Here is a 23,381-nt window from a genome sequence, read left to right on the forward strand (position 1 = left end):
CCCCCCTGTCATTGTACTATGTATTATGGTACATTGCACCATGTGAGAAAATGGCAAGTATGATGTGTTACATGAAGAACTAGGAATACATTGTGAGCCAGTTCTATGATTCAACTTTGGAACTGCAACATAATCTTGGGTATCACAAAATTAAATAAAAACTATTTTACTTAGAATAAAGGTTAAAAAGAATATGATTTCTAGTTGCTTATCCAGATAACAAAATTCCCATCTACCTCTGCATTCATCATGGCTATGACAAGAGGAATGTTAAATCAGAAGGCAGTCTTACAAGGTAGTAGGAATTTTACTATTAAATTTTGCTAAATCAAAAGAACAGAGGCTGAATATTATCCATAGATCTCCAGACCAAACATGTCCCAAAATTGGTCTCTTTGGCCCCTTAATGGGAAATTGTGCCAGAAAATGCAAAATAATTACTGTTCTCAATGTACAATGTCATTTTAAACATTGGAAAGGCTGTAGAATACCATAAATCACACAAGGATGTGGTATTATGTATTATATAAAAAACTCTGGTAGCTGCTTACTCCAATGCCTTTCTCATCTCTTTAAATAAAAGAAAGATATATGTATTTATGACAGATACTTTGGTGAAAAATGAAATAGATATCATCTTTTTACAGACAATATTAGATTATGCCATGCATATTGTCTATTGATTTTTAAGGAAACATTTGATTATGGAAAGGAAAGAAAATCTTGAAAGATTTTTTTCAAATGTCTGTTATAATTATATCACATTTACTAATTATGATACATAATCATGGAAATAATTTTGTTTAGTGACTTATTGATGACTGATATCAAGTGAGGAGGTAAAGAGTGAGATGTATGTTTCCCTATGGTATTCACCAGGGTCATAGACTATGTATGGACTACACAAAGCCCAAAGAAAAGAGAGATTGTGTACTGATGACAAGATTCTCCAAATATCCATTATTTACAGATGCCATTATGCTAACTGTGTTTAGCTCTATAGTATTAGAAAGCCTCCAAAGTAGAAATGTAAAGAAAAATAAATGAGAAAAATTAACTGACACATACTAAAATTTTGAGAAATGATATAATTTACATGGGAAATATTAATGTTAAAGATGTGGTTTTGCAATGCTGAGTAGTGTGAAATCATAAAAAGCACACCACAAATTTCCAAATGTAATCAGAGCAAGTTCTTCCTTCTACTTATTTCCAATATCTTTTTGTAGCACCTATCCAAGACAAACATATTGATTGAAGTGTTAATTTGACAGACTGTCCAATTGAAGTTAAACATATTGACAGCATAATCTGACAAACTGCTCATTCATCATATTCTTTTAAATAATTTTTTCATCAACTTTACTTTTCCAATATAGTTACACCAATCTGTTTCTTTTTTCCTATCAAGTTAAAATTAATCTAGCAAAATTAAGCAATACACTAATCAAATATCAGAGGATATTCAATGTTTCACACATATATAGGCTCTCCCCTGCTACGGCTAGTCTTCCAAGGAAACTACATTTACATACTATAGAATGCTGCAATCTGAGAAAAATTAAAATGTCAAGTAATAGTAAGTAAAACAGAGTTGTTTGGCCAGACCACTGGCCATATAAAGCATACTATAGTTATAAAGACTGGAAAATGAGGTGAGTTGGTTAAATAGTAAGAATGGGTGATTAAGATATGGAGAGCTAGAGTAGTATATTAGTATTTCCTATGTGGAAAATTTATGTGAAAACATAGGTAAAAATTGAAAAGAATGAAAAGTTGTGAAGGAGTAAATCTCCACTGCTGGGGCAAGAGATCTAAACCAATGAAGTCACAGATCCACCAAAGTGAATATTTGAATCTTTCTTCCAAGGGGAGTAATCTTGATAATTCTTTTTGTTTGTTTGTTTTATTTTGAGGCAATTCGGGGTTAAGTGGCTTGGCCATGGCCACATGGCTAGAAGTGTTAAGTGTCTGAGGCCAGCTCTGAACTCAGGTCTTCCTAAAGTCAGGGTTGTTGCTCTATCTGTGGTATCTAGTTGTCTCTGATAAGTCTTCTTGAGGAAAATAGTAAATTTCAATAATTATAATTTCATAGTCTATTTCTTTTTCCTTCTCCCTTCAAAATCAAATAACATGAAAAGGTTAGTTTCACTGGAAAATTAGAAAGTAAAAAAAATGAGGAAATTCAGAAATTCCCAATTGGAGCAAAGCCTTTCTCTCCTCTGATTCTGCCACAATTTTGCTGTACACTCAACCTTATCACCTCATGTCTGGACATGCTGGTTGATCTTCCTGATACAAGTATCTTCTTGTTTTAAGCGCACTCTCTACTCAATCATCAAAGTGATTTTGCTAAGGCACATGTGCAACCATGCTACCCGTCTACTCAAGAAATTCTTATCCTCTGCCCATCAATTGGAGAATGGCTGGGTAAATTGTGGTATATGAATGTTATGGAATATTATTGTTCTGTAAGAAATGACCAGCAGGATAATTACAGAGAGGCTTGGAGAGACTTACATGAACTGATGCTAAGTAAAATGAGCAGAACCAGGAGATCATTATATACTTCAACAACGATACTGTATGAGGATGTATTCTGATGGAAGTGGATTTCTTCAACAAAGAGAAGATCTAATTCAGTTTCAATTGATCAAGGATGGACAGAAGCAGCTACACTCAAAGAAAGAACACTGGGTAATGAATGTAAACTGCTTGCATTTTTGTTTTTCTTCCCGGGTTACTTCTACCTTCTGAATCCAATTCTTCCTGTGCAACAAGAGAACTGTACAGTTCTGCACACATATATTGCATTTAGGATATACTGCGACATATTTAACATGTATAGGACTGCTTGCCATCTGGGGGAGGGGGTGGAGGGAGGAAGGGGAAAAATCGGAACAGAAGTGAGTGCGAGGGATAATGTAAAAAATTAGCCTGGCATGGGTTCTGCCAATAAAAAGTTATTAAAAAAAAAAAAAGAAAGAAAAAGAAATTCTTATCCTCTTCAGGATCAAATATAAAATCTCTTATTTGACATTCAGTGCCCTTCAATACTGCGTACCCTCCACTTTTATATTTTAAACCTCCCATATACTCTTTGACCTAGGGGTACTAGCCACCTTGTTTCCTTGAATAGGATGCTCCATTTCCTTACTCTGGGCTTTTTCACTGCCTGTTTCTCATGAATAGAAAGGTCACTTTCCTTATCTCTGCTTCTGACTTTCCTGATTTCCTTCAAGCCTAAGGTAAATCACTGTCTATAGGAAGCCTTGCTAAATCCTTAATTCTTGTATCTTTTCTATGTTGGTTACTTCTAATTGCATGTAATTTGTTTGTACACAGTTGATTGCATGTTGTTTACCCTATTAGATTGTGAGTTCTTTGAGGACAGGAACTGTTTTTTGCCTTTGTAAACCAGTGCCTCGCACATAGTAGGAACTTAATAAATGTTTACTAACTGCTCATCAAGATTACTAGCACCTTTCCAGTCATCCAGATTTACATGTAATAACAATTTAATACTATAACTATTCACACAAAGTAATATTTTTGCCCTTCATGGAATAAGGACCATTGATACTACAGTTCAACCTACAGATCACACACATAATGTCGAGTTTTGGTCTCCTAGAAGCAGAAGGACTTTGAGGTATGCCTAAGGCATGATAATTATACCAACTAGAGAATTTGCCTTCTCTTTAAAGATATAGCAATAAATATAAATATCTTAGATCACTGCCAAGGAGAAAATTTTGTAGTCTGATGATGCAGTATATTGTAATAGCTGATTGAATACAAACTACAAAATATATTTCCAAAAAACCATTAAGAAAACAACACAACAGTGCTGGTTCTACTGATAGTGGTCCAAAAGAAATTAAAGCAATTTAAAACAAGTCCTCGGGAACGTATTTCATTTATCTAAAAGGAAGAACTGGATCAACAAAATCTAACTTTCTGTAAGAACGTTTTATGGTGTTCCCTATGATTAAATTTTACTATTTTCTCTAAGGTTTAAAGAAGGCAGTTAAGTAAATCAAAAGAATACTGGGCCTAGAGTCAGAAAGACTTGAGTTCAAATCTGTCCTCTGATATTTTACTAGCTGTATGACCCTGGCAAGTCACTTAATCTGTTTTCTTTCATCTACTGGACGAGGAAATGGCAAATCAATCTAGTATCTTTGCCACGAAAATCCCATATGAGGCCACAAAGAATCAGATACAACTGAATGACTGAACAACAACACAAGGTTAAATACTTAAAGAAAAATAAAAATTGACATTGATCAAATTCTAAATATGTAGATTGTTTCCATTTGAAAGGAAGGAGCTTCAATTATGTTATGAAGACCTAGTCACTATATTCCACTTCCATGGAAGCAGGTTCTTTTTACATAGTGGAGGATTATTTAATCTCCCATAACAGTTACTGATCAATTAGTTCTGAGGAGGGTCTCTCATTGCTCTAAGTGTTGTAATAACTTTGTCCTTATTTTAAAGACAAAGGATGTTTTGGTACAAAATATATCTATATCTAAAGGGAAAAGGAGTAGGATTCTCAGTAAGGGTTAGCTTTATCCTTTTTTTATTGTCGTTGCTCAAACGATGAAGGTGGTTGGGTGAGAAGAAAGCAAAAACTGATTTGTTGTTAAATTTTTAAAATTCTTTGGTTAAATTCTTTAAAATTAAATAGGGGGAAAAAGGCAAAGGCAACAGGACATGTCTTTGAACTTTCAATGAGAAGTTCTTAAGGTTTTTTATGTTAAAGACTCATAGTTTGTTGTTGTTCAGTCATTTCAGTTGTATTACCAAAATATATATTTTTTTATGTTCTTGGACTTGCAAGTTAAAAATGCCTGGTTTAGATTATTTTTTTAAAAAAATCAAAAAACCCTACATTAATGTGTCTTTGGGTAATAACAAACCAGGATGAAAATGATCTAGAAAGCAAGCCTTTTGGGAAAATCACTGGGGAGGCAAGAATGATATTTATAATGATACAGTTAAGTATTATCTATGACTCTGCTAAGATTTTAGGCTTATATTTCTTTAAGAAGAAGTTCTTCAAGGTGGCCTAGCTGTACCAGATCTAAAATCACGTTATAAAGCAGCGGTTACCAAAACCATTTGGTATTGGCTAAGAAATAGACTAATTGATCAGTAGAATAGGTTAGATTAAAAAGACAAAACAGTCAATAACTTTAATAATCTAGTGTTTGACAAACCCAAAGACCCCAGCTTTTGGGATAAGAACTTACTGTTTGACAAAAATTGCTGGGAAAATTGGAAAGTAGTATGGCAGAAACTAGGCATTGACTCACACTTAATGCTGTACACCAAGATAAGGTCAAACTGGGTTCATGACTTAGGCATAAAGAATGAGATTATAAATAAATTAGAAGAACATAGGCTAGTTTACCTTTCAGATTTGTGGAAGAGGAAGGGATTTATGACTAAAGAAGAACTAAAGATCATTATTGATAACTAAATAGAAAATTTTGATTATATCAAATTGAAGAGGTTTTGTACAAACAAAACTAATGCAGATAAAATTAGAAGGGAAGCAATAAACTGGGAAAACATTTTTATAGTCAAAGGTTCTGATAAAGACCTCATTTCCAAAATATATAGAGAATTGACCCTAATTTATAAGAAATCAAGCTAATTTCCAATTGATAAACAGTCAAAGGATATGTACAGACAATTCTCAGACGAAGAAATTGAAACTATTTCTAGCCATATGAAAAGATCTTCCAAGTCATTATTAATCAGAGAAATGCAAATTAATCTGACACACCTGTCAGACTGGCTAGAATGACAGGGAAAGATAATGCAGAATGTTGGAGGGGATGTGGAAAAACAGGGACACTGATACATTGTTGGTGGAATTGTGAACACATCCAGCCATTCTGGAGAGAGATTTGGAACTATTCTCAAAAAGTTATCACCTTTGATCCAGCAGTGTTACTACTGGGCTTATATCCCAAAGAGATCTTAAAGAAGGGAAAGGGACCTGTATGTACAGGAATGGTTGTGGCAGTCCTCTCTGTAGTGACCAGAAACTGGAAACTGAGTGCATGCCCATCAACTGGAGAATAGCTGAATAAATTGTGGTATATGAATATTATGGAATATTATTGCTCTGTAAAAAATGAGCAGCAGGATGATTTCAGAAAAGCCTGGAGAGACTTACATGAACTGATGCTGAGTGAAATGAGCAGGACCAGAAGATCATTACATACTTCAACAACAATATTATATGATGATCAATTCTGATGGACATGGCCATCTTCAACAATGAGATGAACCAAATCAATTCCAATAGAGCAGTAATGAATTGAATCAGCTACACTCAGTTAAAGAACTCTAGGAGATGACTATGAACCACTACATAGAATTCCTAATCCCTCTATTTTTGTCCGCCTGCATTTTTAATTTCCTTCACAGGCTAATTGTACAATATTTCAAAGTCCAATTCTTTTTGTACAGCAAAATAACTGTCTATATCCATATATTGTATTTAATTTATACTTTAACATATTTAACATGTATTGGTCAACCTGCCATCTGTGGGAAGGAATGAGGGGAAGGAAGGGAAAAGTTGGAACAAAAGGTTTTCCAATTGTCAATGCTGAAAAATTACACATGCATATATCTTGTAAATAAAAAGCTATAATTAAAAAAAAAAAGCTCTTCAAGAATAAGCACAAGTCCAACTACTCCATTAAATTCTTCCTCTCTATTCCAGTCCATTATAATCTATTTACTTTCCAAAGTCCTACTGCATTAGAAGTCTTCTGTAAGTATCCTGATGACAAGGACCAGGTATTTGTGGTTTTATGTGCTCAACATATTGATATAAATATGACAATTAGAACAAATTAAATAATGAAAAGGCAAATAAAAGTATTTGTATCCAGACTTTAAATTTATTGATACATTTAGAAATATATTGATACTACAGTGTCAAATTTACATTTTATGTTATTCTTTGGTAAAATTCATGTAAATTTTCAAAATTATATAGAAGAACTTATTTTGACATTTCTTCATTTATTTAAAATTTGAAAATGCAATTTCTTCAATGTGGAGAAGAAAAAGATAGGGTGACTTTTATAAACTGTGGTCACTTTACTTACCTGGGGTTCATGATAAGTCGACGGAAAAAATAAGTCCAGGTAATGTAATCCATTGCATCCTGCTTGGATGTTATTGTACCAGCAGCAATCTCAGCATTCAGATGATCAGAAAGCACATCTAGTAAGCTAAATGTGAATAAAAAAAAGGAAACAAATATAAATGTAAGATACACATTGAACCAAATTTAACAACACATAATACACATAATACAAAAATTTATTTTCTAAGATATTATTCACTTTCACATGAATTATGAGCTAGCCAATCTGGTCTTACTGTCATTACATAAAGTTGTTTCTGCCCATTACAATTCTAATCAACCGTGCTTCAAAATTAATTTAAGCACCTTCTTTAATATGAAGCATTTCCTGATCCCCATCAAAGTTCCTTGTGTTTATTTTGCACATTTTATGGATACTTATGTAGGGTAAGTTGTTTCCTTTGATACAACATAAGGCTGCTTGAAGACATGACTGTTTCATTTCTTTTTCTATTCATGTTGTAAACTAATGAAATACCTTTATTCTTAATCATGTCTTATATATTTTTATAGATTCTTAGATAAATCTATCATATATATATGTATATATATAACATTCAATAATCAGATTGAAAATTAAAATTAATTTTAATCATTTAAAAAGTAAATGTGTCTCATACCATTTTACATTAAAAGGTAAAATATAAAAACTAGAGAAATTAAGATAATCGGTGTAATTTTTTTCCTTATTACTCATTAATTTTTTTTTCCTTTAGGGTTAAAGATGATTCTAGGTCATATCAAAGTGCTTGATTTTTTGTTTGTTTGTTTTGGCTTTACTCTTATCAAAAGGGTTTCTTGACAGTAATTTAAAAAGGTAATTGAAGAAGCAGTTAACTAAAGAAAAAAATCTTTCCTGCTAGTCTCACTGAAATGGATTCAAATTTATGAGAATAAGATTTTACAAAGTGATAAATAGCTAAATGATAGGAATTGGCAGTTCTTAAGTAATCCAAACTATTAAAACTATATGAAAAAAAAAAGCTTCAAATCATCAATAATTAGACTGATACAAATTAAAGCAACTCTGAATTCTACTTCAAACCCATCACATTAGCAAAGTTGATAGAAATGATAAATGCTGGGAGATAGAGAGAGGATTGGTGGGAAGTGTGATGCAAATAAAAATATCAATGCACTTTTAGTAGATCTATGAATTAACTGGTCCAAGTATTCTAAAAAAGTAATTTAGAGGTATATCCCTGGAGTTACTAAATTGTATGTAATACTTGATTCACTGGTGCCCCTCTAATTCTATACTCCATTGAGACCAAATAAAGTGTTAAAAAATCCTATAGTCACCAAAATATTTCTAGGAATTCTATTTTGAGGTGGCAAAGAACTAAAAAGAAAGGGGGCACCAATAAATTAAGGAACAGGGAACAAATTATGGTACATGCATGTAATGGAATATTAGCATGAAAGAAGAGAGAATTTAAGAGAAAACTAGGAAGATTTATATGAAGTAATATAAAATGAGAGCAATTATGAGAACAATTTAAATGGTAACAACATTGTAAACAAGAACATCTCAAAAGAATTAAATGAACAATTGCATGATCAAACATAATTTCACATGATAGATGAAGAAGAACTATACCCAAACCTTTTTAATCACAGCCAATGGAGTAAATTGTTTTGCTTGACTATGCATATTTGTTACAAAGATTTTATCCACAAGTCCCTTCATGGAAGGAAGTAAACAAGGTGGAAGAGAAAAAAAAAAATGATGGTTAATTATTAAAAAAAAAAAATTTAGAAATCTTATTGAATAAAGCCTTCACAACTGATTTGTAAAAACTAAAGGCTATTTTTAAAAATTCCTTTGGCATTTCATTTTAAGATATTTTCATGAAAAAAAATGTTAGATTTATTTCTTTAAATGAAGAGATCATTGCTGTTTTCAGGTCCTTCCACAGTTTTGGTGAATACTACTTTGAATCAAGAAAACATCCATTTAAAAATGATCAATGGAACACTTTTCTGAATGAAACAATCTTTAAAAAAAAAAAACTTTTGGGCAATCAAGATGCTTAATTTTTATCAGCAAAACTGAAGCCTCTAAATTTACTTATTTTTTGCAATCAAAACAAAGCAATGTTCTCTGGATTTTTTTCTGCTCAATACCTCTCTAGCTGGTATTAATACTAATCAAAATTATATAGAATAAAGCTGCAAATATAAGATGTCAGAAGAAAGCAAAGAAGAGCAGTTTGGTAGATTTCCTTACAGCTAATTTACAGAAGGATATGTACAATATTCACACAGGTTGATTAGACACAGTTAAATTGAGATCTAGATAATTTGAGAGCACATACAATTTGATGAAAACATAGATTCATGTAAATATAAAACAACAACAGAGAAATATCTCTATTACTAAAACAATCTCATCTCTTGTTGATTGGTTACTGATTTTAAACAGATATGAGAGCCACATAGATACATACAAGGAATTCATCTCATTTAAGTGTAAGGATGTTCCACTAAAGGAAGAATTAGGCATATTTGCAGTGATCATATGGAATTAAGTTGAAATTCACCTAACCACTGAAAGTCAGTATTTTATATTTATGGCTTTTAAGAAATGAGGGCTTTTGGTAGCCCTCAAATTTTGGTGACTGGTAAAAAATTTGCCAATGGCAGTCTAGACAAATTTTGAAGAAGAAGAAAGGTATAGTCAAAGACAAAACAATCAATTCAAAGGAACAGCAAATAAAGGAAAATTTGTATTCTAATTTGAATTTAGATAAAGATCTAAAAAAAACTGAGGAACAAAAATATAACAATAAAGGTATTGGAACTTTGTTGGGAAAAAACTGCATATCAAGATAGCAGAAAAGAGTGGGTGAAAGGAAATATCAGTGAAAGGCTATTAATAGTGAAATGACAATGGGATAGTCCAGCAACAGACTATGAGTAAGAGTAAGTGTGAAAATAGAGTGTCAAATAGAAAGGCACAAATGGTTTTAAGTACTTGTGTGAGAAGTGTTGCTACATTTCAGATAGATTAATTTTGAAAAAAAAATTGTTGCCAGTCCATTTCATTTTATTTCTGCTAAGGTAGTATGTCAGAAATATGGGATAATATATTTGCTTATTAATTCCCTTTAAAATCTTCTGGTTATTTTTTTTTAATTCAAAATTCTATTCTACATTCTATTTTGTGAACATGAGAAAAAACAAATATGCCATAAACTTAATTCATTTAAAGCCCCAGTTTTTTTCTTTCTAAAAAAATTTACCTTGATTCTACTGGGAATGGTTCATAAAGAAACTTTTTATAGAAGTCTTTCTTTATGTCATGAACCAAGATTACAGCTTTGCCTTGGTCATCAAATTGAGGTCTACCAGCACGTCCCATCATTTGAAGTACATCTATAATAGAGAAAACAGAAGTCTTATATTAGAATGGGTCTGGGATATATTTATTGATTCTGGTACATATTTAATTATTCTTTACAAATATATGTGTGTATGAAATAAAGTAAGCAAGACAGCCATACAATTTACTAAAGATGTATTAATACAAAAAAATGTATTATGCTGTTGCTCCTATCTTATTATTGCGTTTCCTAACTTTGCATTCATTCAGAAAACTTATACTTATGTCAATAAGCCACTATAATGCAAAACTAGGCTCTAACAAGATGTTATATTCGCACATAAAAATAACAATGGATAAATGTTCTCTTGGTAAAATGCTAGAAATAGCCATTTATGTGATGCTATAATTTTAATAGAATAAATTATTGATTCATCAAATATTAATTCCTTTGTTTATCACTTCAATTCTTTGAAGCCAGAGGATGCTTTATTTTTGTATTGTATATCAGTGTTTAGCACAATTCTTAGCATAATATGAAAAACGTAATAAATGTTGAATCCGTAATTATAAAATTTGTATATATTATATGTCTCATATAATGTGTCATCATATATAGTAGAAGGTAAATTTTAATATTAAGATATGAAGCTTTTTGACAAAGTCTGTTAGATAATTCCAATCCCATCCTCCCCAGGAAAACTGTGCTACATATATTAATAGGTTTATTAAAAAAAAAAAACTTTTGGGCAATCAAGATGCTTAATTTTTATCAGCAAAACTGAAGCCTCTAAATTTACTTATTTTTTGCAATCAAAACAAAGCAATGTTCTCTGGATTTTTTTCTGCTCAATACCTCTCTAGCTGGTATTAATACTAATCAAAATTATATAGAATAAAGCTGCAAATATAAGATGTCAGAAGAAAGCAAAGAAGAGCAGTTTGGTAGATTTCCTTACAGCTAATTTACAGAAGGATATGTACAATATTCACACAGGTTGATTAGACACAGTTAAATTGAGATCTAGATAATTTGAGAGCACATACAATTTGATGAAAACATAGATTCATGTAAATATAAAACAACAACAGAGAAATATCTCTATTACTAAAACAATCTCATCTCTTGTTGATTGGTTACTGATTTTAAACAGATATGAGAGCCACATAGATACATACAAGGAATTCATCTCATTTAAGTGTAAGGATGTTCCACTAAAGGAAGAATTAGGCATATTTGCAGTGATCATATGGAATTAAGTTGAAATTCACCTAACCACTGAAAGTCAGTATTTTATATTTATGGCTTTTAAGAAATGAGGGCTTTTGGTAGCCCTCAAATTTTGGTGACTGGTAAAAAATTTGCCAATGGCAGTCTAGACAAATTTTGAAGAAGAAGAAAGGTATAGTCAAAGACAAAACAATCAATTCAAAGGAACAGCAAATAAAGGAAAATTTGTATTCTAATTTGAATTTAGATAAAGATCTAAAAAAAACTGAGGAACAAAAATATAACAATAAAGGTATTGGAACTTTGTTGGGAAAAAACTGCATATCAAGATAGCAGAAAAGAGTGGGTGAAAGGAAATATCAGTGAAAGGCTATTAATAGTGAAATGACAATGGGATAGTCCAGCAACAGACTATGAGTAAGAGTAAGTGTGAAAATAGAGTGTCAAATAGAAAGGCACAAATGGTTTTAAGTACTTGTGTGAGAAGTGTTGCTACATTTCAGATAGATTAATTTTGAAAAAAAAATTGTTGCCAGTCCATTTCATTTTATTTCTGCTAAGGTAGTATGTCAGAAATATGGGATAATATATTTGCTTATTAATTCCCTTTAAAATCTTCTGGTTATTTTTTTTTAATTCAAAATTCTATTCTACATTCTATTTTGTGAACATGAGAAAAAACAAATATGCCATAAACTTAATTCATTTAAAGCCCCAGTTTTTTTCTTTCTAAAAAAATTTACCTTGATTCTACTGGGAATGGTTCATAAAGAAACTTTTTATAGAAGTCTTTCTTTATGTCATGAACCAAGATTACAGCTTTGCCTTGGTCATCAAATTGAGGTCTACCAGCACGTCCCATCATTTGAAGTACATCTATAATAGAGAAAACAGAAGTCTTATATTAGAATGGGTCTGGGATATATTTATTGATTCTGGTACATATTTAATTATTCTTTACAAATATATGTGTGTATGAAATAAAGTAAGCAAGACAGCCATACAATTTACTGAAGATGTATTAATACAAAAAAATGTATTATGCTGTTGCTCCTATCTTATTATTGCGTTTCCTAACTTTGCATTCATTCAGAAAACTTATACTTATGTCAATAAGCCACTATAATGCAAAACTAGGCTCTAACAAGATGTTATATTCGCACATAAAAATAACAATGGATAAATGTTCTCTTGGTAAAATGCTAGAAATAGCCATTTATGTGATGCTATAATTTTAATAGAATAAATTATTGATTCATCAAATATTAATTCCTTTGTTTATCACTTCAATTCTTTGAAGCCAGAGGATGCTTTATTTTTGTATTGTATATCAGTGTTTAGCACAATTCTTAGCATAATATGAAAAACGTAATAAATGTTGAATCCGTAATTATAAAATTTGTATATATTATATGTCTCATATAATGTGTCATCATATATAGTAGAAGGTAAATTTTAATATTAAGATATGAAGCTTTTTGACAAAGTCTGTTAGATAATTCCAATCCCATCCTCCCCAGGAAAACTGTGCTACATATATTAATAGGTTTATTAAAAAAAAAAAACTCCCAAAATAAAATCTTCTTTAAACTACTTATTACCCCCCCAAAACCAAAAACCAAACTAAAATAAGGAGTGAATAATTTAGCAAATCAAGATTTAGTGATTATTTAACTGGCACATTTTTTTTACAATTGGTACAGAGTAAAAACATATCTCTCACTAGAAAATCTATATAACCATAGGAAATTAACAGAGAACTATTAAAACACACAACTGTTACATATTTTAATAGCTTATTCTTGTCCAAACTATGAGAGCAGTTTTATCCATGTATTCAACCAATATTGTAGTTGAATATGGGATATAAGGAATCTATCCAAATAACAAGTACAAATTACATTCATTACAATAAGAAAGATATAAAATAGAAATTCAAAGAAAGAGTTCATATGGCTAAGGAAACAGAAGACTTTATAAAAATGATATCTGAAAGGTTTATATGAATTGGACAACTGATATCTGCGAGGGAGTAAAAGCATTTTTAGGAAGAAAGAACAACTTACGCAAAGATTCAAAGAAAGAAAGCACTATAGAAAGAGCTATAGAACATGTAATGTGAAGAGAAAAGTCATAAGACATAATTCTAGAAAGTAGAGGAAAAACTTGAATGACATTTTGTTACTTTAAGTCAGATGTAAGTAGTACTTTCTTTTTCTTTTTAAAATTTATATATTTGAAACTAAATACAAAATAAGAAAAAAGAAAATAGGAAAAGAAAGAAAAGGAAAATTAAAAAACAAACCACCCCCAACACAAAATAATGTCATGTGCTCAGCAGTATACCAGGGAGGATTTAAAATATATAACAATAAATATCTACTTCAAGAAAGCATATAAAATAATAGTAGAGATTTTAGATTCATAATTGTCTATCTTTGCTTCCTTGTAAGTTATTCTTTTGTTCTCTGCTATGCACTTTTTACTTTATTCTTCACCCCCCTTTCATCTCCTCCCGACCACTTCCACCAAGCATACATATATATCTACAACTACAACACACACATATACATATATCTATATACATACATGCATATGCAATACACATTTACAATTATATAGACATGTACTTTCCATTAAATCAATTAAAAATGCACATTAATGATTCCTACTACTTGCCATTATTTTCATATTTGCTAAGGCATTTAGTAATTTTTAAATGTCAATAATGACCAATCAGTATACTGTACTTTATATTCAACATAGCAGGATAAGAAATTCTTCCATGCCAACAACAGGATGAACAAGTAACAAATATATCTTAATTTTTCTTTTAATAAAGATGGATTCTCTAAGGCAGTAGAATCAAATTCAAATTTAGAAAGAGATCCCTGACCTGGCATATTGATTGATAAAAACCAAAAATTAACATTATGTATATTGTATTTTTTGTTAGAAATTTTCCAATTACATTTAAATTTGGTTGCCAATGCATGAGAGTTTTGTTCTTAAAGTATGTACACACTGGGCTATGAGTGCCTTAAAACTGCGTCAAAACATAATTTATACTGATATAGTTCTTAGTGGTTAAAATCTTCATTAAAATATTTCCATTTTTCCAGTATTACCTGTAATGGGAAAATCCACATAGCGTCTTGTTTTTCCATCATAATATTCTGTTCCCTTAACAATTACTAAATGAGCTGGGAAATTTACACCCCATGCTAATGTGCTTGTAGCAATAAGGACCTAAAACAGAAAAGAATATTAATATAATCTCACTAAACAATTTTGAAAAATATAAATGTCAATAGGTAGAAAATAAGATACCTGGATTTTACAGTTTACAAATAATTCTTCCACTGTTTTTCGATCTCTTTCATGCAGTCCAGCATGATGCATTCCTATTCCAAATGCAAGGGTCAATTTTAGGTTTGAATCTCTTATTGTTCCAATGATGTCATTCATCTACAAAGAAGAGATAGTTGTATGATTTCAATAAGCAATTTTAAAAGTCACATTACTATTAATATTTACTTGACATTTATAGTCTTCTATGCTAAATTTGATCTAATGATTAACTTTTCTGTGTTTTCAACTAGTACCAAATAGTTTCCATGATTGTCCACTTATACTCTGAGAGCTGTTAATGCCAATTCTATCATTTTATGTTGTTATTTTTCTTTGAATTCTTGATCTTTTGTTCTTCTAGATGATTTTTTGGTATCTTGTCTACTTCTATAAAGGGCAGCTAGATGGCACAGTGGAGAGAGTAATAGGCTTGGAGTCAGAAATACTCATATTTCTGAATTAAAATCTGGCTTCACAACACTTCCTAGCTGGATGACCCTTAATCCTGTTTATCTCAGTTTCCTCATCTGTAAAAATGAGCTGGAGAAGGAAATAGCAAACTACTCTAGTATCTTTGTCAAAAAAACTTCACATAAAATTATGGAAATTATACATGCCTGAAACAACTAAGCAGCAGCAGCAACAACAACAACATATTCCTGCTCCCTACACAAGGTAGAGCCTCCTTGTGCCAAATCTAGACTCTCTTCTTGGGGTATTGAGGTTGGCACAGTGGATAGAATGCTGAGACTAAAGTCAGGAAGATTCACTTTCCCAAGTTCAAATCTGATGTCAAGCATTTAGTAGCTGTGTGACATAAGTCACTTAACCTTGTTGGCCTTATTTCACATCTGCAAAATTAGCTAGAGAAGGAAATGGCAAACTCTAGTATCTGTGCCAAGAAAACCCTAAACGAGGTCACTAAGAGTCAGACATGACTAACAAAGAACTAGTCCTATAAAGTGACTCTTTTGATAATATAATTGATATGAAATCAAAACTAAATTGATTTAGGGACTATCACTATGTTTATTATATTTGTTTAACCCAATCATGAAAAATGAAAGTCTTGCCCAGTAAAATTATCTTTATACTTGCAATGTTTAAAGGTATAGTCATAACTTCTGAATTAATATTGGTAGCTTAACTCCCATACATTTTATGCTTTTGGAAATTTTTTTTTTTTTTTTGCTATCTCTTACTGATATTTATTGTGTTTTTTTTTAATCTCTTCTTATGTTATTAAAATGATTATTTTGTTGAAATTTTCTGATTGATTCTTTACGGTTGACTTGGCAAACCATCACATTATTTACAAAGAGAAATATTTTTGCCTCTTTATTATTTACATTATTTCATTAATAGACAAAGTTCCTCAATTTGTTTTTCTTACCTAAAACTAAAATTTTTGAGGACAAATGATAGAATAATGCTTATTCTTCCTTTATTGAAGAGCTTTTTGGAAAAGCTTCTGAGGTATTTCTCTTTCATCATATTCAAGAAAACTCGATTTATTTCTTGCTTTCTATTTTTGTTTAATATAAATTAACATATTCTTTTAAAAGCTTTTTCTGTATCTATTAATAATTATGTAATTATTATTTTTGTTGTTATGTATATATAGTTTTCCTGATGCTCAATCTTCTTTGCATTTTTGGAATAAAGCCAACTGGTCATAGTGAATACTTTTTAAAAATAAACTGGTAGCTTTTGCCAATATCAATCAGTATTTAGCAGTATTAAAATTTATTAACAGTATTGGTCTATGGTTCTTAGCTGTTTTCCTATTATATATACACACATATATATCCATATACACATATAGATAATAGATGTATAAATAAAATAATCAAAACTCACAGAATCACAGAACTTCAGAGGCCTTAATTCTAATTTGTACATGTAACACTCAATAAGTGGTCACTCAGCTTTTGTTTGAAGATCTCCAGTGAGGAGGATCACATTCATTACCTTGTAATGCCTCTTGGCATTAACCCTAAATTGTTTGCTATGAGAGTCTTTCTTACACTGCTGCTAATGAACACTGCTAATTCCAACCACTGGTTGGTTCTGATAGTCGAAAGAGGATTTCAAAATAGGGCACCTGGGTTCAATTTATGCTTCTGAGCTACATAACTTACTATCGTCATGTTGGATAATGATCTTTCTGGGCCTAAATTTCCTAATCTACAAATGAAAAAACTGGACTAGTTTTATCCACAGGAACTAAATAGTTATACTCTTTCAAATAACAGCCTTTCAAAGTCATGAATACAATTAATATATCCTAAAAAAGTTTTTACTTCTCCTGGCTAAATTTCCAACTTTTAGCTTGATTTTATACTGCTAACTCAGCAGTAAAAAGTTCACAGATCATTTATGTAAAAAAGGAACAATTTTTAGGACCCAAACTTTCCTGTAGCGAACCAGCTCAGTTGTTCATTTAGACTTTCATACAGGTTAGGAATTAAACTTATAGTATATTGGATATAATTTTGACTTAGACTTTGACTTAGAAGTTTATCTTAGTTTTTATCTTTCAAACTTGAATGGCTAACAAATAAAACAACAAAAAAGATTACAAATCATAATTATACTTCACTACAAAGATTTAGCTTCATTAAAATGCTAAAATTATAAATAGCATATTAAATATTTTAATAAAAATTCAAATCTTAACTATTATCTACTACCTTTCATTCACTTAAGGGTGACAGAATTAATAACAGTTGATTTTATTTTTCAGGATATAATTACCTCATAATCATATACCCTAACAATTTTCTGATTATGATTACATTTTCTAAACAGACTCATATGCTAAGAATTATTTTCCATATATTCATTTTCCTCTTTGAAATTAAGAGATATTAGAATACTTTATTATACATGTATACCATAAGAAAGACCTTTTAGTAAGTCTATGATAATGTTAGTCATTTTCAAGTAAGAATTATGTTATTTATGTCACTTCTAGCATAAAACATCTCCAATTCACATTGCAGAGAATTCATTCAAAGATGTCTTGCTTTAACAATAAGTGTTAGTGATTTTTTTTCTTTTTGTGTATGGTATTACAATGGTGCTTTATGCTGGTGTTAGTAATATTTAGGAAGGAGTGTAATTTACCACAGGAAAACTAGGGATGCTTAGCAGGACTGTTAATACACTCTCTACTATTTCCTCTTTCTAGCAGGAGGGAAGGATAGTCATTTCTCAGTGACCCCTTAATTTCATATAATTAAATAAAAAGAAATTCTCAAACTCTAAAATCCTCATGACAGCTTTCTTCTTCCCTCCTGCAACCATTCCATATTCTTTTATTATGGTATTTCTCTGAAGGAATTCTGAATTATTTTAACATCATAAGAAATCCTAAAATATTGCTAATGTCGAATCATTAGACAAAAACACTTTTGAGATAAACTATTAAAATTCAAGTATATCTATATGAACTGTAAGTTAAAAAGTGAAACTTTTGTTAATATACTTAAAATTGATCTAACTCCCCCATCAAAACATAGAGGAGTCCTCAAAGAGGCCCACTGGATAACAAAATTAACATTTTTAGTATAATACATTCCTCAAAGATGCTGGAATATGTATTTTTTTAATTAACATACTCAGTAATCTGACCAAATAACTATTATGTTTTTAAAAGAATAAACTCAATACTCAAAACACTGCTCTGGAGGGGGGGAAAAAGACCTTTATAGGAATCCATTTAGTAAACAATCTTTGAAACCATGCCTGGGATCTCTTAATTTTTTGAAAAATTCTTATAAAGGTAAATATATAATAAATGAAAGAAATAAACTGTTCTCAGAACAAGCTGTATGATTCTCCTAAGTGGTAGTCATTTTTTTAAAATTGCACATATGTAAACTGTTGAACCATTTACTTTAAGTTAATAGAACTGTTTTTTATATTTTAAATTTATTATACTTAAAAAGCTTTTGTAGAAATATAGGATTCCATTTAAGTAGAGACATTACTCTGTGCCTGAAATACATTCCAGTCAGAATATAATTCAGTGAGTTGATGACAATGCTGGCTCCAAAAGAAAGGAGGAGACCAGATTGGACAAGAATGAGCTAACAGATTGTGTAGCCCAATTCTGTCCCTTTGAGTGTGATATATTGTTTCAAGATGCTAAAAACCCATAGTTTCTCAAAGCATATCTGTTGTGCTGGTTTTTTCATTTTCACAGAATCCTCATTATTAGTACTCTGTACTCTTTTCAAAGCACGTCAGACTCAGACCATATGCCACTGAATAATGCTTATCAATTGTTGAAAATACCCAATAAAAGAAAGATGTGCTGCACAAAAGAATCATGAAAGTTAGAAGGTTTTTTTGCAAAAATAATTACACCTATCACATCTGGTACAGATGTTAAATTAAGCTAAAACATCTCCTAGTTACTACTAAATGTTATATATATTTTTAAAGATACACTTTTGTGTAATAAAACTGACAGAAGAAAAGGCTTAATGATAAAAGAAACCTTGTAGAACATCCTTTTGGCACCTTTATAGTTATGAGAAACATCAAGACAAAATCCTACTACATAAATAGATACACTTAGAAATAAATTCCAAATTCAATTCAATGAGCATTTATTAAGCACGTATGTGCAAGGCACTGTGAGTGCTAGACATTAAAGATAAAAACAGAAAATGAAAAGTTCCTGCCTTCAAGGAGCTTATATTTTATTTCCCATTTGTCCTTTCAAAGCAAACTTCCTATCCCATTCCTTCAAATTACTTAACTCTAAAATCAAAATCACACATCAAATTTTATTATACTGTAAAATCCTTTAAAACTCTATAATTTCCTTTAGGTCTGGGATAATGGCTAATTTTATAGTTCCTGTAATGAACAGCAGACTGTTTTATATAGCGAACACTCAATAAGTGTTTATGGTAGTTATTTTCCTAAATTATGAGTAATTGTATATATAGGCATATACATACCACAATAGGAACACATAACAATAAAATCTAAAGGATGAAAAGCTTTAACAAAATAATTGTCATGTCTTCCAGATAAGTAGGTGGTTCTCAATAATTTTCAAGGGTATAAAAAGTACTTAAGATAAAGGATTTGAGAAGTGTAGTGTTAAAATAAGAATTTAATTCAAATCCACAAGAAACATTCATTTAAAAAACTATTATGTGCAGAGCACTATTAGATACTTAATTGTATATCTAATTCAACTGAAGAGGGAGAATTTATTTTCTTCTTAATATTTCTAACTTTATTCCACTATGTCCTATACAAGCTATCTGATACTTCTTTTCTAAATGGAAAGATTGAAAAAAGATCTACAGAAATGGTTCTGCAATTAAAAGGTTTTAAAATAAAGATAAAGGAAAGCAAATTATGTAACATAAATATGTAAGTGGCATGGTTTCAATAAATACATAGAAATTATTCTAAATTACACCTATAATTCTGAAATATTTTTATTTAATTTCCATCTATATAACAATTTTCACTGAATTTGCTTCTCATATTAAAAACATAAGTTTATTATTTTATTCCTGACCAATCCTGGCTTCCACCAAATTTCTTATCACTGATAAAAGTAAACTCTTCAAATGATTCCTGGAGACAGATAATAGACAGGGTAGAGAGACAGAACATTTATTTAGCACTTACTACAGGCTAAGTACAGTGCTAACTATTGGGGACACAAAGACAAATAAATATGACAGTTCTTTATATTGCCAATACAGAAAGATAACATACAAAAAAGAACTAGAATGTAGGAAGGGGTTTGGAAAGAGTACTAGCATTGGGGTACTACATAGCAGGTGAGAAGAAGTCCAGAAAGACTAGAATCTGTGACTATAGTAAAGTACAATTTATTTGTCTCCCATGGATGGAATCATCAACCAAGAAAGTATGATCTTAAAGAAGAGGCTTCTCTAGGGAGACAAGCAATGAGTGAAGCCAGACAGAGGACCCAGATGTGAGTTGTATCTTGAAGGGAATTAGGGATGTGAAGAGATGAGAGGGTAGAGCATTCCAGAAATGGGTGACAGTCAGTCACCCTTAGATAAATGGAATGGAGTATTGTATTTGAGGAACTATCATTAGGCCAGTACTGTTAGAGTGTAATATGTAGAGCAGGAATAAAAAACATTTTTTTTTCTCCCAAGGGCCATTTGGAGATTTATAACATCATCTGCTGTGATACATAATTTTCAACTTATAGAACTCAAGCACTGGGAGGTTGTTGTACCTAGCTTTCAACTCATCACTATCTGATTACGCAAATGACTTTTCAAGCCTTATGTAACCTCTCTGCAAAAGGTTCCTCACCTGTGATGGAGAGGAAAGAAAATATGAGTCTAGAGTAGTATGAAGAAGCTAAATTATAAAGAGCTTTAAATGACAATCAAAGGAGTTTATATTACAGTCTGGGGAAAACTTGTGGAATTTACTGATTTACTCAAATTTTTTATATTTCTGAAAAATCATCTTACTAGACCTAAAATTTATTTTAAGAAATTTTAAAAAATATGAAAGTAAGAAAAAACTAAGTGAGTCAAAGGGAGAAAGATACTATAACTATGACAGGGAGAAATGTACTTTCTTTTAGACCTGATAGATAATTCTGACAAAAAATATAAAGAAGAAAGAAATTAAGGAACTGAAAAGAACTTTAGAAAAGTTAGATAGGAAAGATGTCTGGGGATTACTTAATGGGAACAAAAAGGCATAAACATATTTTTCAGTGGTGAAAAGTAGCTTTACAAAAATTGATCATGTTATAGAATATGTAAAACCTATGAAGCAATTCAGAAAAAAAATTATCAAACACATTTTTAGAGATAACATTGCAATAAAAATTGTTAAATCAAGGACTACCAAGAAAGAGATTAAAAATTAAATTGTAAATAACTGAAAGCTCTTAAGCAACAAAAAATATATAAATTATCTAGAGATCACTATCACAGCACAGAATAACATTTGTATAGATCCAATGATAAAGTATTCCTTAAAAAAAAAAAAATCAAGAAAAACTTAAATGGCTAGAAGACTATTTAAAGATTATGGCTAGGATGAGACAATATAATAAAAATAACAATATACCCAAACTTAACTTATAGTTTTAATGCTATACTAATGAAATAGTTAAAGTAAAATTTTATAGAATCCCATAAAATAATATCAGTTAATTTGGGAAAATGTTAGATCTAGAATACTGAGGGAAATAATAAAAAGAGGCAGGGAAGGGAAAAAGCACTTTGAGAACTCAAACTATATTATAAAGCAGGAAAAGAAACAGATCACACCTATGGGCAGGAAATATATTCTTCAGCAAACAAGTGATAGGAGGCAATTATAAAAGCCAAAATAGATAACTCTGACATTTAACTGAAAAGCTTATGCACAAATAAGATTAATGTATCTACAATAAGAAGTAAACAACGTTGTCAAATGGGATTTTTTTTTAAATAAAAAATTTCTCTGGTAAGAATTTGGTAGTTAAGATATATAAATAATTAACAGTATAAATATACATATATACCTTTTAATCTTTATAATGATGATAGCTAACATTTTAATGATGATGATTATGATGATGATAATTTGTGGCAGACATTGTGGTAAGCATTTTGCAATTGTTATTTCAGTTGATTTCTATAATAATTCTGACAGGTATGTGTTATTACTCTCATTTTATAAAAGAGAAAACTGAGGCAAGCAGAAATTAAGTTATTTGCCAGGGTGTCTGGATCTATATTTACATATATGAATGACCAAAAGCTATTCTCCAAAAGATAAGTGGTCAAAGGGTAGGAATAAATGATTCCCCCAAAGAGTTTCAAGCTAAGAACCATATGAAAAATGCTTCAAATTGGTTTAAGACAGGAAGGTTTTATATTTTCATTTACATTTGGCTTACATGCAAAGTACATCATGCAAAATTTCAGACTGGATGAATCAAAAGCTGGAATTATGATTGTAAGAAGAAAAAGGAACAATCTCAGATAGGCAAAGGATACTACTCTGATGGCAAAAAGTGAAGAGGAATTAAGAAGCCTTTTGATTAATGTGAAAGAAGAGAGAGTAAAAAGTTAGTTTGAAGCTTAACATAAAAAAAAAAAAAATTAATCCTAAGAGCTTGGAAACTAGACTCATCACTTCCTGACAAAGAGAGAAAGAAGAAATGGAAGCAGTTTCATATTTTATATAAGTTTGGGGCTCAAAGACCACTGCAAATAGTGACTGGATCCATGAAATTAAAAGACTTACTCCTTGGAAAGAACGCCATG

General features: G+C 30.7%; 1 protein-coding gene across 1 annotated transcript in view; it reads right to left on the reverse strand.

The window, feature by feature from the left end:
• The window catches only part of ASCC3 (activating signal cointegrator 1 complex subunit 3), a 307,241-nt gene that overhangs the window by 97,211 nt on the left and 186,649 nt on the right, over positions 1–23,381 (reverse strand). The window contains 4 exon segments of the mRNA XM_051997447.1: positions 7,143–7,268; positions 12,483–12,615; positions 14,868–14,988; positions 15,070–15,207. Coding sequence (XP_051853407.1) covers positions 7,143–7,268; positions 12,483–12,615; positions 14,868–14,988; positions 15,070–15,207 — 518 coding nt within the window.

This window comes from Antechinus flavipes, chromosome 4, assembly GCF_016432865.1.
Source record: "Antechinus flavipes isolate AdamAnt ecotype Samford, QLD, Australia chromosome 4, AdamAnt_v2, whole genome shotgun sequence".
Lineage (NCBI taxonomy): Eukaryota > Metazoa > Chordata > Mammalia > Dasyuromorphia > Dasyuridae > Antechinus > Antechinus flavipes.